The sequence below is a fragment of the Zalophus californianus genome, chromosome 8 (assembly GCF_009762305.2).
Source record: "Zalophus californianus isolate mZalCal1 chromosome 8, mZalCal1.pri.v2, whole genome shotgun sequence".
In the NCBI taxonomy this organism is placed as follows: domain Eukaryota; kingdom Metazoa; phylum Chordata; class Mammalia; order Carnivora; family Otariidae; genus Zalophus; species Zalophus californianus.
In genome coordinates this window covers 130,514,977-130,527,893 of record NC_045602.1, presented here as the reverse complement: position 1 = coordinate 130,527,893, position 12,917 = coordinate 130,514,977, and the positions used below count along the sequence as shown (strand labels likewise).

Sequence of the window (12,917 nt, the reverse complement as noted above, 5' to 3'; positions counted from 1 at the left end):
CTTGTTTATTTAATAAGTCTAGATTTGGATAGTTTCAGAACTCTGGCTCAACATCAGAGTTTCTTTCTCTCCCCTCAGGGTTACAGAATGGCTGCCACAGACCTAAGCATCATGTCCTCGCTCCAGCAAAGATAGGAAATGGGCAACCAGGACAGCAAGAATGAGCTTTTCTTCAACTGCCTCTTTTTTTTTTTTTTTAATCAGGGAGAAAATCTTTTCCAGAAGCCGCCCAAGATGTTCTCTAGTGTCTCACTGACTAGAATAGGGTCACAGGATTACCCTTAAGCAGCAAAGGAGACTGGGGAAGCAATTTAGCCTCTTCGTTCTCTAGAAAGGAAGGTAGGCAAAGGGAGTAGCTATTGGGTATTCATATTATGAAATCTAATAATCATCCTGCCTTCTAGTTTCAGCTCCAGAATTTGTTTTTGAACATGGCTATCAAACTTATCTGCCCACGGAAAGCAATGAAAACCAGACAGCCACTGTCATCTCTCTCTCTGCCAAGTCCCGTGCCAAAAAGCCCACAGCACCACCTGCTCAGAAAAGGCTGAACTGTTGCTATCCAGGTAAAGGCAGCATTGTGTCCTGCTTACATAGAGGATGTGACATGTAACAGATTCCAGGGCTCTAGCTCGTGAATTCCTGACAGCTGGATATAGACGTGTTCTAAACTGCCTGGCTTAAAAAGCAGAGCCTCCCCCGCCAGCATTTACATCATTGCATATGACCTATCTCTCGCTGTCCCTGGTCACCGTGCACGTGGACTCTAAGACTTTTACAGACGCAGGCCTTTGAAATGGGATTCATGAGGATCCAGGTTACTGTGAATTTTTCTTTCTGTGCTATAGCTTAGGAAGACATCCAGAAAGATTGTTGTTTCCTTTTAAAAAATAGTAATAACTTTTTATGTGGAAATAATTTCAGACTCACAGAAAAGCTGTGAAAATAGCACAGAAATTTATGTATGCCCTTCTTCTAGATTTCCCAAAAGTTAACATACTGTATTTGCTTTATCATTCTTTCTATATATACATCCTTTTCCCCCAAAGCCATTTTAGAGTAAGTTGCAGACCTGATGTCCCTTTACCCCTAAATACCTCAATGTATATTTCCTAGAACCAAGGAAATTCTTTTATAAACCACAGCACAATCATCAAAATCAGGAAATTAACATTTAGGGGCGCCTGGCTGGCTCAGTTGGAGGAGCATGTGACTCAGTCTCGGGGTCGTGAGTTCGAGCCCCACATTGGGCAGAGAGTTTACTTTAAAAAAGGAAATTTGCATTTATACACACTATTATCAAACCACTGCCCTTATTAAGATTTTATTAACTTCTCACTCATGTTCTCAATATCAAAAGAAAAACATTTTCCCCCGGTTTGGGATCCAATTCATGATCACACATTTGCTTTGACTTTTCCAATCTCTTTAGTTTCCTTGAATCCAACTTTTGTCTTTCATGACCTAGACATTTTTGCAAAGTACAGGCCAGTTACTTTGTAAAATGTTCCTCAGTTTGGATTTGTCTCATGTTTCCTCACGATGAGATTTAGGCTCTGCAGTTTGGGCAGGAAGCACAGACGTGATGTATGTCCTTCTTGGTGCATCATATCAGGAGGCACGTGATACCCATTTGTCCTGCTTACCGTGGGGTTTACACTCATCACTTGGTTAAGGAAGTTTCTGCCAGGTTTCTCCACCCTTAGGTTACTATGTTTCCCTTTGTAATTGATCTTTTCTTGCCTTTTTAAGGTTGCCAATTCAAGACTGCCTATGGCATGAAGGACATGGAACGTCATTTAAAAATTCACACTGGTAAGTGACATTTCTGTGGCATATAAGCCCAGAGCATGTGCTCTGTGCTAGGAGCCAAGGATCTGGACAAGTCAGACATGGGATAGGACATGGAATCTCGCTGGTTGTCACAGGAATACAAACACAAATTCAATAAAAATAAGATGCTGTTTCCGTACATGATTTTGGCAGAAACTGTGTAAAGCAATAAAATCCAGTGCTGGAGCAGATATGAGCAAATTTAGCTAGTGGAAGTGTGAATGACTCCAACCGTTTTGACAATTAATCTGCCAGAATTAATTAACATTTAAATGTACATATTCGTATTTTGAAGCAATGGTCCTATAAATGGGTATGTTTGTAATGATTGATAAAGAAAGGAATAAGGGTGAAGAATAGTAAATTTTTTTTATGTATCTGTACTGTATCACTGGATACGGAGTGTGTGTGTGTGTTATTTTTGCCATTTTGAAGGTGAAATTTAGTAAATAAATATTTTTTTTAAAGGAGAGGGAAAGGGGCGCTGGGGTGGCTCAGTCAGTTAAGCGTCGGCCTTCAGCTCAGGTCATGATCTCAGGGTCCTGGGAATGAGCCCCACGTCGGGCTCCCTGCTCAATGGGGAGGCTCCTTCTCCCTCTCCCTCTTCCCTTCCCCCTTGCTCCTGCTCTCTCTCTCTCAAATAAATAAATAAAGTCTTTAAAAATAAATAAATAAATACTAAAAGGAGAGGGAAAGATTGATGAGGCGCCTGGGTGGCTCAGGTGGTGGAGCGTGTGACTCTTGATCTTGGGGTCATAGGTTCAAGCCCCAGGTGGGGTGTAGAGATTACTTAAAAAAAAGTAAAAGGAGAGGAAAAGATTGATGCATGGAAAAGAAAAATGTACTTATTTCTGGTGATTTTAATTTTCTTTATTATATTATTTTTATGTGTCCCAGATTTTCTGAATGGAGAAGGAAGTGCATTTAGATTATTTTTAACAAAGTGTTAGATACTCATAATTCAAATGAGAGAGAGTGACTGCAGAGTGTATAAATGTGTATAAGGTAGGGGTTAGGGGTCCACTGACATTTGGCGGGGGCGTGACTAATTGCCCAAAGTCTGCCTCCACCTTTGGAAGATGAAATCTCCAGCAGTGATTTCTGAAATTTGTTGGCCATGGCTAGTGATTGCCTTGCCGTACTGGGGTCACCATCCTGTTCTGACCAACCTCACCGTGTCACGTCATTTGGATTTATTCCAATTATCAGAATATTAAGTTTCAAGTATTGGTAAGCATTCTCGACGTAAGAGTGAATCTCTCCAATGGGGTTCAACATGAATCCCGTCATTCGAGTCAAGCACAGCATATTCATCCTTGCCAGAGTAAAGTGCTGTCATTATTCACAAGGATTAAGGAAACACTCTAAATACATAAGTGAAGCAGTGACCTTAAGTCCGTTTCTGCAAATCTTCAGGAAGCACCTTATACATGCTGGTGTCCCAGCTTAGGGTCGTAGGGTAGTTTCTACGTGACTGCAGCAACTCCAATAATGTCAAGGTGGAGAGTTGATAAGGTGTCCTCACCTTAGTTACTTTCGGAGAGGAGGCCATGGCCAGGAGGAGCCCTAGGGGGCTCTTCACCCGCAGAGCTAGCCGGAAACCATCCTTCTTCCCCAGCATCCAGTGGCTTCCCGGCGGGGGGGCAGATACACAGCCCGGCGACCACAGGAGCTAATCAGCCACTGACAGTCAGGAGAAATTCTTGTTCGTGGATTTTTAAATTTGACTAACATTTTTTTATTAATAAAATCATAATCTTTCATACACTTTTAGGTGTATTCCTAAATCCCAGACGTTTGCTCTACAACGGTAGTGATCAGCTTTGGCTGACAATTGATTTTAGCACTTGGCTGTTTAGGATTTAGCCAAAGGACATATTTAATATATAAAGTAAAAAGGGGAAATCCTGATTCAGAGCCCCCTTCCTTATTCAATATAAGCCCAAAGTCACCAGTCCTAATAGTCTACTGTGTCTCATTCTGAAATTTCAGCATACCTATCCTGGGCCGAAAAACACACAGAATCTACTTTTTCCATCTCTTACTAAATTAATATTATATATACTGTCACTGCAAATTGCTGCTTTCCACTTAATATTGGTCATCTTTCCACATCAGTAGTACATGTTTGCTTCATTCTTTTCTGTGGCCCAGTAGGGAACTGGTTCAATTATTTATCCAGTGAAATACTTGAGCTTTAAAAACCATGCTGTAGAGATTTAATGATGTGACAAGACGATTGGAATTATTTTATGTACAAGAAAGTGGTCAATGGGGAGGCATTGTTGCATTTGGCTCAGAAAGCAAGACAGTCGTGGGTTCTAATCCCAGTTGTTGAGGGGATTAAGGAGAATCATTGAGAGGCACAGTGCCTTTCAGAAAGTATTTAAATTGATGTTAGCCAAGAAGTTTTTTTGTACCAAAAATACGCGTGCACAAATAATTGGAGAGATATCCATCAAAAACTCAGCAGTCATTTGCGGGCAGTAAGTACACGAGTGAATATAGATGAAGCCGCTGTGACAAAGCCCAGCTCACACGCGGTAGGGGTTTATGTCTCTCGCATAACTGTCCGGAGCTAAGCAGGTGGTCTAGAGCAGGTCGGCGGCTCTGTCCTACGAGATCAGCCAGGGACTTAAGTTCCTTCTGTGTCCTTAAAGCGCATCATGGCACGGGCTCCCCCATCTGCAGGCAAGCTGCCCTCACCTGCCAGTTCGAACACCCCATGTCTTGGAGACGGCTGGCAGGAAGGGTGGAAAGAGGAAAGTAAAAGGCAAGCAATGTCACTTTGCAAAAGGGACACACTGACCCTCTCTGCCATTTCATTGGCGGGGACCGCGCTGCCACAGGATGACTCTTGGCTGCAGGCCGGGCTGGGGAAGGAAGCTTTGAGCTGCTCAGCCGAGAGCGCTCCGAAAACTTAGAGCCTCTGAGCTTTAGGGTGTGTCTGTGGGGAAAAAAAAAAACGGGAAGAGGAGAGAACGGAAGGAGACAATGAACAGTTCCTTATTTTCCTCAGTTCTCCTTGAGACATTTGAGTCGCCTTCTATTTTTAATTAATAAGGAATTCCCATTCGATGTAGGAGAAACTAGAAAATGGCAAGAGGCAAAATAGAAGAAACTCCCCCCTCCCCCAAGAGCTTAGCTCTTGGCAGATTTTTCTATCTAGCTTTTGGGGTTTCCTGCATATCCTTGGGTGACCAGTATTCCTCTTATCATAAGGCAAGGTGTGGGGGCGGTGGGGAGTAAGCCTCTTTCTCCTTCAGGGTTGTTTTCTGATGCCATCTGTGTGTGTGTTTGAAGGAGACAAGCCCCACAAGTGTGAGGTCTGTGGCAAGTGCTTCAGCCGGAAGGATAAGCTGAAGACGCACATGCGCTGCCACACGGGCGTGAAGCCGTACAAGTGTAAGACGTGTGACTATGCCGCGGCCGACAGCAGCAGCCTTAACAAGCACCTGCGGATCCACTCGGACGAGCGGCCCTTCAAATGTCAGATCTGCCCGTACGCCAGCCGCAACTCGAGCCAGCTCACCGTCCACCTGCGGTCCCACACAGGTAGGTCCCTCCTGCTGCCCTCGCACTGGGCTCCTCACCACCAGCTACTGAGAAGCACCTTAAGGCACTGAGTCACAATCCAAGTAAACGAACAGGGGACGTCTGCTCATCGCACGGTGGGCAGGTTTGCTTTGCGTCCACCCAGAAGAGCCTTTCTCGGTCAATGAGGGAGAAAAAAAACATGGCGCTTATAACCTCATCTCTATCTGTATGCAACTTTATAACTTAGTCACTAGTAAAGTGTTGAATGAGGAGGTGAGCTAAATGAAATCGAGATATAAATATAAACAATGTGTTTTTAATAAATGTCCGCATAGTTTCTGCATTCTGGTCATTTTTAAAGTATACTCAGATTAGGTCAGCATGGGATAGCTTCATGGAAAAACTCGGCGGGATAGGTCACTTAACAAAGCATGGACGTTTCCTTTTGGCAAGTGTATCAGTTAGCTGTGGATGCAGTGATGCTGTGTAACAAGCCCTACAAAAGCTCAGTGGCAGATTATAATCGATTACTGCTCACATACTTAAGGACTAGCCAGTTGGCTAGACACTCTGTTGATCTTGACTGGGCTCAATCACCTGTGGCGGGGAAAGGCTGGGTGTCCACTGACCTTGGCTGGGGATCGGCTGCCTGGGGGGGTTAGCTGGCTGTCCACTTGCCTTAGCTGGGGCTGGTCTGGCTCTGCTCCACGTGCCTCTCATCCTCCTTTTGGACCAGTGGGCTACCCCAGGTTTGTCCTTCTCGTGACAGTGGCCGGGGTACAAGCAAGCACATCCCAGTGGGTAAGCCCATTTCAAGCCTCTGCTTGCATCCCTTTGGTTGAAGCAGGCTATGTGGTGGGGCCTGGCATCAGGGATGGGGCTGGGCTCACCCACGGTGGGAGGTCACCACGAGGTTACAGGACAAAGGCCAGAGATAGGAGGAAGGGGAAAGAATTGGGACCATTTTTGCAAACCACCACAGTCCACCACGCTGTCAGTGCACAACTCAGACATGTGGATTTAATCATGCCTTCCTAAGACCCACATAAGTCACACCCCATCATAGGATCAGGCTCAAACACCAGGATCCCGTGATCTCCCCCGGGTCTGGATATGGCTTCTCTTGACCTGGAGTTCCTTTGAAGTAAAAAGACAAGTCGTCTGTTCCTACATTCCCAATGTACAGCAGTGACACGGAGCCAGGGTATTTCCAGTTATCCTGCTGTTTGAAAAGAGAAGAATGGGAGGCACTTGGCATTCACAGCTCCACGGGTTTCCAGAATCCCTCTGGGCACATGTCCCCAGGTCCCCTCACTCTGGGGACAGAGAATGTTCCCTGATTAGGGCTCGACTCAGCTTCCTGGTTCCTGACTCTGCCCGCTGCAGCATCCTTCCCATCAGCTGCCTGAGCCCCTTCCAAAAAATAGTGGAAAAAGTACCTTTGCAAAACTTTCTCAGCCTGCTTCCTGCCTACCAAAAGCAGGTCTCCTTTTAGCCGAGGGGGATGACAGGTTTGCTGGTAGAGCCGTGTGCAAAATTTTGTGTCTGTGTGCCGAAAGCCACACCCACAATTCTTTCAGAGACTCTCCTTTCCTCTGAACCCCATTGTAGGCACTTTTGGCATATAACCTTCTGTGGCTGAATCCCTTGACGTCCCTAGGAATCCTTGTCCAGCTGGAGAACCTACGTGGCGCCAACAGTTCTTTTGGAGATTTTAACGAAGAACCCTACATTCACACCCCTCATTTCTCATTCAGTCCTCCCCCTGAGATCCCATCCCTGGATATGACCTTTGTCCCCCGGCTTCTGTCTTACTTTGAAAACCCTTTGCTGGTTGGAGGTGAGATATGTTATCTAAAACCCAGCACATCTTTGGTTTGCTCTATTCTCTCGAAGTTCCATTTAGAAAATGGCCAGTTCTTGTGTGAGTTTGTCTCTTCCTTATAGGACCTCATCATATGCAGCCCGTAAGGCACTTTCACTTTCTGCCCAGAATTAATCTCTTTGCTCAAGTCCCAAATCCAACAGGTATATTATATTCTCTATCTTCTAACTTACTGCAGGTGACAATTGGACCAAATGTTTGCCATTAAATAGTGTGCCCTGCCACTTCTCCAGTCTTTTCTTGCCGTCCAGTCCCCAAAGCCAATGCTACATATTTTAATTTTCTGGTATGGCAGCACTCTTGTTTCCAGATATCAATCTCTGTATTAGTTATCTGTTGTCACACTTAATGCAGTGTAACAAATACTCCCACAAAACCTCATTGGACACAACGACGTACCTTTTCTGGTGGCATGGTGGGGATCAGCTGGGGGTCACCTCGGCAGTTCTGATCTTGGCTGGACTCACATGTCTGAGAATCTGCCGGCTGTGAGCTGTCTGTCCACTGGTCTTGGCGGTGGGAATCCAGCACTTCTCCACATTTCTGTCACCCTCCTCCTGGGACCAGCACGCCAAGCCAGCCTTGATCATCTCATGGCGATGGCTGACAGAGGTGCAAGCAAGCAAACCCCAGTGTACAAGCCCATTTCAAGCCATTGCTTATATCAAGTCTCCTGAAGATACCATCAGCCAAATCTAGTCACATGATTGTCGAGGGACATGGCAGGTCATCCTGCCCCTGTCTGGAGACCATGCATAATTGCACACATGGCAGAGGCCATGGCTACGGGAAGGGAGGAGAGGTGGTAAGATTTGAGAACGTTTTTGTGATCTACTAAAGCAAGTTCCAGACATTGGCATAACCAATGGCCAGCTGATTTTCTTCAGAAATCTCCCACACCTATGTTAGAGGACCTGAAGGACTCGTTTATGAAAGTGGTTCTGAATCATTTTGACTTATAAGGATAAACTTACCATTGATAGTAGCATCTTCAAGTTGGTCTAGGAAAGGTGAATTTTCTAAAACTGTAAATGTGTGCTGTTTATGCAATGTCTCCATGGACTGTTCATTTCCCTTTTATAAATCCGTGGCATTTAGAAGATTTTACAAATTGTAAAACTAATAGGATTTTGTTTGTATCCTTTCATCGCTTAGATTGACTTCATTCATCATCAGTGGTTTTCATAGCAAGCTAAACTCAAGAAAGATCTGTCAGCTTAAATATATCAGCTGCTTGTTCATTCAACAACATTCATTAAGTCCCCGCGAGGTGCTAGACGCTGTGAGGATCACGTGGGGGGCAAGAACAAACGTAGTCATTAGCTTTGGAGAGCTCATGGCCCCATGGAACTATGACTGACCAGTACGCCTCAGTTGAGAAATCTATGGTTAAAAAAAAAAAAAAAAAAAAAAAAAAGATGACAAAGGGATTGGAAACCTTTGCTTTCATATCAAAAAGTGTTGTTAACTCTGCAACTCAGCTGTGAGATTTGGTTATCTGGTATTTCTGGGTTTCACGTCTGCTGACAGCTTTTAAAAAAAAAAAAGGCAAAAAGACTAACTAATTTGAGGAGGGATGTAACAGGAAAACCTAGTAGAAAATTCTGGAGCAGGGATTCTTCCTTCTGGATCCACAGATACCTCCACTCAGAGATCCATGAATAGACTTTAGATGGTCCATGAATTTGGATGGAAAAAAAATTACATCTTCATTTTCACTAACCAAACTGTATTGAAATTGGGCGTGTCCTTCCATTTGAAAATTGGCAGCTGATCTGAGAATAGTGCATATTGCCGCCAGTGGAAATCACAGATCTTTTCATAACAGTTGTTGGAGCTCGATCAATCTATCATTTATGCTCTTTTCTATTTAGAAATTATAGTTACAGATCCACCACTAGATCTTCTTATTTAATGCATTAATAAAGCACACATGGGGCACCTGGCTGGCTCAGTTGATGGAGCATACAACTCTTGATCTTGGGGTCATGAGTTCGAGCCCCATGCACAGATAATTACCCAGCATCTAAGAATACCAGCTTTGGAGCCAGCCTGGGTTGGAATCCAAGCCCGCTACGTACTACTGGGTGACCGTGAACAAGTTATTTTAGTCTATCTAGGCCTCATTTGTACAGTAGTGTTAAGAATAATATTGATAACAGTACCCACCTCGTGGGAATGTTGGGAGCATCAAATGAGACCATTCTTGTGGAGTGCTCAGCAGAGTGCCTGCCATCTTGGAAGCAACCGAAGAATGTTAGCTGCTACTTGGCTTGCTTCAACAATATTGAAATGGGCGGGGTCACCAATTTGCTTGAACTATCTGTGCCTTAGATAATTCGGATTTGCCATTCATTGAGGAAACAAATTTGGAGTACCATGTGCATTCAGATGTTTGCAATTTCACTTTCCCCGCTCATCTTTCAGCGACCATGAATTTAAAAAAAAAAAACAAGCAGCTGGATTTCGTAACTTCACGAGTAAAGAACGCAGCTGGCAATGTGGGATAAATAAATTTTGCGCAATAAACACGTCTTTATTAATAAAAATCTGCATGAAGCGTAAGCTGGGCATTTCAATCGCTTTATAAAGACTATTCTGATGAGTGATCATGGAGCTGACTGATTCCAAAATGTGTCCTCGAATCTGTTACGACATGTAACTCAATCAAAATCAACGGATTATGCAAAATTTACACAACTGTGAACCATTAACTAGCAGAGTGGGCACATGAGCAAAATGAACCATAGCTTGATCGTTTTAAAGAACATAAGTATATTCACAAATTCGATTTTATTTGGGACAATTGAATAGCTCTTTTCAGTCTCCCGTTTTTCTTGTGGGTTTTTTTTTTTTTTTTTTTAACGGTGCTGGTGGTTTAGGTTTGGGGAAAGAAAAGAAGCCCCCCACCCCCATTCCCTTTCTCCCCCCCCACCCCCACCCAGGGGCTGCTAGCAGCTGCAGTAGGAAGGTCTCCATCCGCCTGCCTTGGTATAAGCGATTTTCTGGTGTGTGCTTCGGGGGGATCCGCTGTGGTTGTTGCCTGCCTGTTCTTATCGAAACTCACCTTGTGTTGACAGGGGACGCCCCCTTCCAGTGCTGGCTCTGTAGCGCCAAGTTCAAAATCAGCTCGGACTTGAAAAGGCACATGCGCGTGCACTCGGGGGAGAAGCCTTTCAAGTGTGAGTTCTGCAATGTCCGCTGCACCATGAAGGGCAACCTCAAGTCGCACATCCGCATCAAGCACAGCGGGAATAACTTCAAGTGTCCGCATTGCGACTTCCTGGGTGACAGCAAAGCCACCCTCCGTAAGCACAGCCGGGTGCACCAGTCGGAGCACCCTGAGAAGTGCTCCGAGTGCAGCTACTCGTGCTCCAGCAAGGCGGCGCTGCGCATCCACGAGCGCATCCACTGCACCGACCGCCCCTTCAAGTGTCATTACTGCAGCTTCGACACCAAGCAGCCCAGCAACCTAAGCAAGCACATGAAGAAGTTCCACGGGGACATGGTGAAGACCGAGGCCTTGGAGAGGAAAGACGCAGGCCGACAGAGCAGCCGGCAGGTGGCCAAGCTGGACGCCAAGAAGACTTTCCACTGTGATACATGCGACGCCTCGTTCATGCGCGAGGACTCGCTCCGCAGCCACAAAAGGCAGCACAGTGAGTACAGTGAGAGTAAGAACTCGGATGTGACGGTCCTGCAGTTCCAGATAGACCCCAGCAAGCAGCCGGCCGCGCCCCTCACCGTGGGCCACCTGCAGGTGCCCCTCCAGCCCAGCCAAGTGCCCCAGTTCAGCGAGGGGCGAGTCAAAATCATCGTTGGGCACCAAGTGCCACAGGCCAACACCATCATCCAGGCGGCGGCCGCCGCCGTGAACATCGTACCCCCCGCCTTGGTGGCGCAGAACCCAGAGGAACTCCCTGGGAACAGCCGGCTGCAGATTTTGCGCCAGGTCAATCTGATCGCCCCCCCTCAGCCCTCAGGGTGTCCGAGCGAGGCGGGCGCGATGACCCAGCCCGCTGTCCTGCTGACCACTCACGACCAGGCCGATGGGGCCACTCTGCACCAGACTCTCATCCCCACGACGCCCGGCAGCCCCCAGGAAGGCTCCGGCAACCAGACTTTCATCACCAGTTCGGGTATTACATGCACGGACTTTGAAGGCCTTAATGCTTTGATTCAGGAGGGGACAGCTGAAGTCACAGTGGTGAGCGACGGAGGTCAGAACATCGCTGTGGCCACCACGGCCCCGCCTATATTCTCCTCCTCCTCCCAACAAGAATTGCCCAAGCAGACTTACTCCATCATTCAAGGGGGAGCCCACCCAGCCTTGCTCTGTCCCGCGGATTCCATACCAGATTAGTACCTAAAAACCAAAAGAAAGGGGGGAAAAGGAGTAACAAAAACAGGAAATCCTAAAAAGATTTCTGTAAGAGGTTTGCTCTTAATGTTTTTAAGGATTGTTGTGAAACCCCTCCCCTCGTAATAAATCGTAATTTTATACTGCTTACTATAATTTTTTAATGCTTGTGACCACCTCGGAATCGCCGTGTTCTAACTGTTGTAGAATGTTGCCAAGATGATTCCAATTAGGGCTTGGAATTCAATGCAGTGAGTAGTGAATACATTTTGTTTTGTCCAGCTGGATTTCCCGATTCTGATTAGGGTTTTTTTCCAATCTCATTAAATTTGTGTGGGAGATGGGAGACTTCCCAACCTCTCTGAAGTCACCATTCTGAAATACCCCTCCTCCAACTCTGGGCTATTACTGTTTTAGTACATGGATACAAATCTATTGGCATGAGGACCATTTTCTACATCATGTTACATGGATACTTGACCCCCCCCAAAAAATGTTTAGTGCTAATGAGAAAAAAGAAATGGTTTCCTAATAAATTGATACGTGAGTAAAATATACTGAATGTTAATGATTCTTTAGAGTCACAGTATGACTGGGGCATAATGGGGTGTGAATTATCCTATAACTAAAGAGAATTTGAAGAAGCAAAGGATTTTAGTCCTCCGATCAATATTATACAGATGCCTTACAACCTTCACAGTCAACTTAAGTATTACTGATGCCTAAAATGACCCAATGATACCATTTCCATTTTGGAACGAGATTGACAAACCTGACATTTCTGTTTAAATGCAAATACGATGTGAGTTCCTACTAACATTTAGAATGGTTTTCTAGGTACCATTGTTTGAAAATATCACTATTGTGCAATCTCGGGGACCAGACGAGTGGGATTGGAAAAGCACCTACATTTTTCAGAAGGGTAGGCTCTATTGAGGAAAGGGAAATTTAAATGTTACTGTTTTAGAATTAAAATGCTGTTTTATCAGTAGGTGGCGCTAGAGAGCAAGCTAGAATTACCCATGCTTGTAACCAAAGTCGTAATTTCCAGCCTCGAGGGCTATCTTCAACTCATCATGGGTTCTTTTTTTTTTTTAAGATTTTATTTATTTATTTGACAGAGACAGACACAGCGAGAGAGGGAACACAAGCAGGGGGAGTGGGAGAGGGAGAAGCAGGCTCCCCGCTGAGTGGGGAGCCCGATGTCGGGGCTCGATCCTAGGACCCTGGGATCATGACCTGGGCCGAAGGCAGACGCTTAACGACGGAGCCACCCAAGCACCCTCCTCATGGGTTTTTAAT

The 12,917-nt window shown here is 45.5% G+C and overlaps 1 protein-coding gene across 3 annotated transcripts in view; it reads left to right on the top strand.

Moving 5' to 3' along the window:
• Positions 1-12,917, top strand: part of ZFP64 (ZFP64 zinc finger protein) — a 77,552-nt gene that overhangs the window by 15,573 nt on the left and 49,062 nt on the right. For 2 of the 3 annotated variants that reach the window (XM_027624108.1, XM_027624107.1), the window contains exons 3-6: positions 405-566; positions 1,753-1,815; positions 5,137-5,388; positions 10,336-11,756. In XM_027624108.1, the coding sequence (XP_027479909.1) occupies positions 405-566; positions 1,753-1,815; positions 5,137-5,388; positions 10,336-11,618 (1,760 nt within the window). In that variant the 3' untranslated portion in view covers positions 11,619-11,756. Of the gene's footprint in view, positions 1-404; positions 567-1,752; positions 1,816-5,136; positions 5,389-10,335; positions 11,757-12,917 lie in introns of those variants that run through there. The other variant, XM_027624109.2, reaches the window with a different exon arrangement.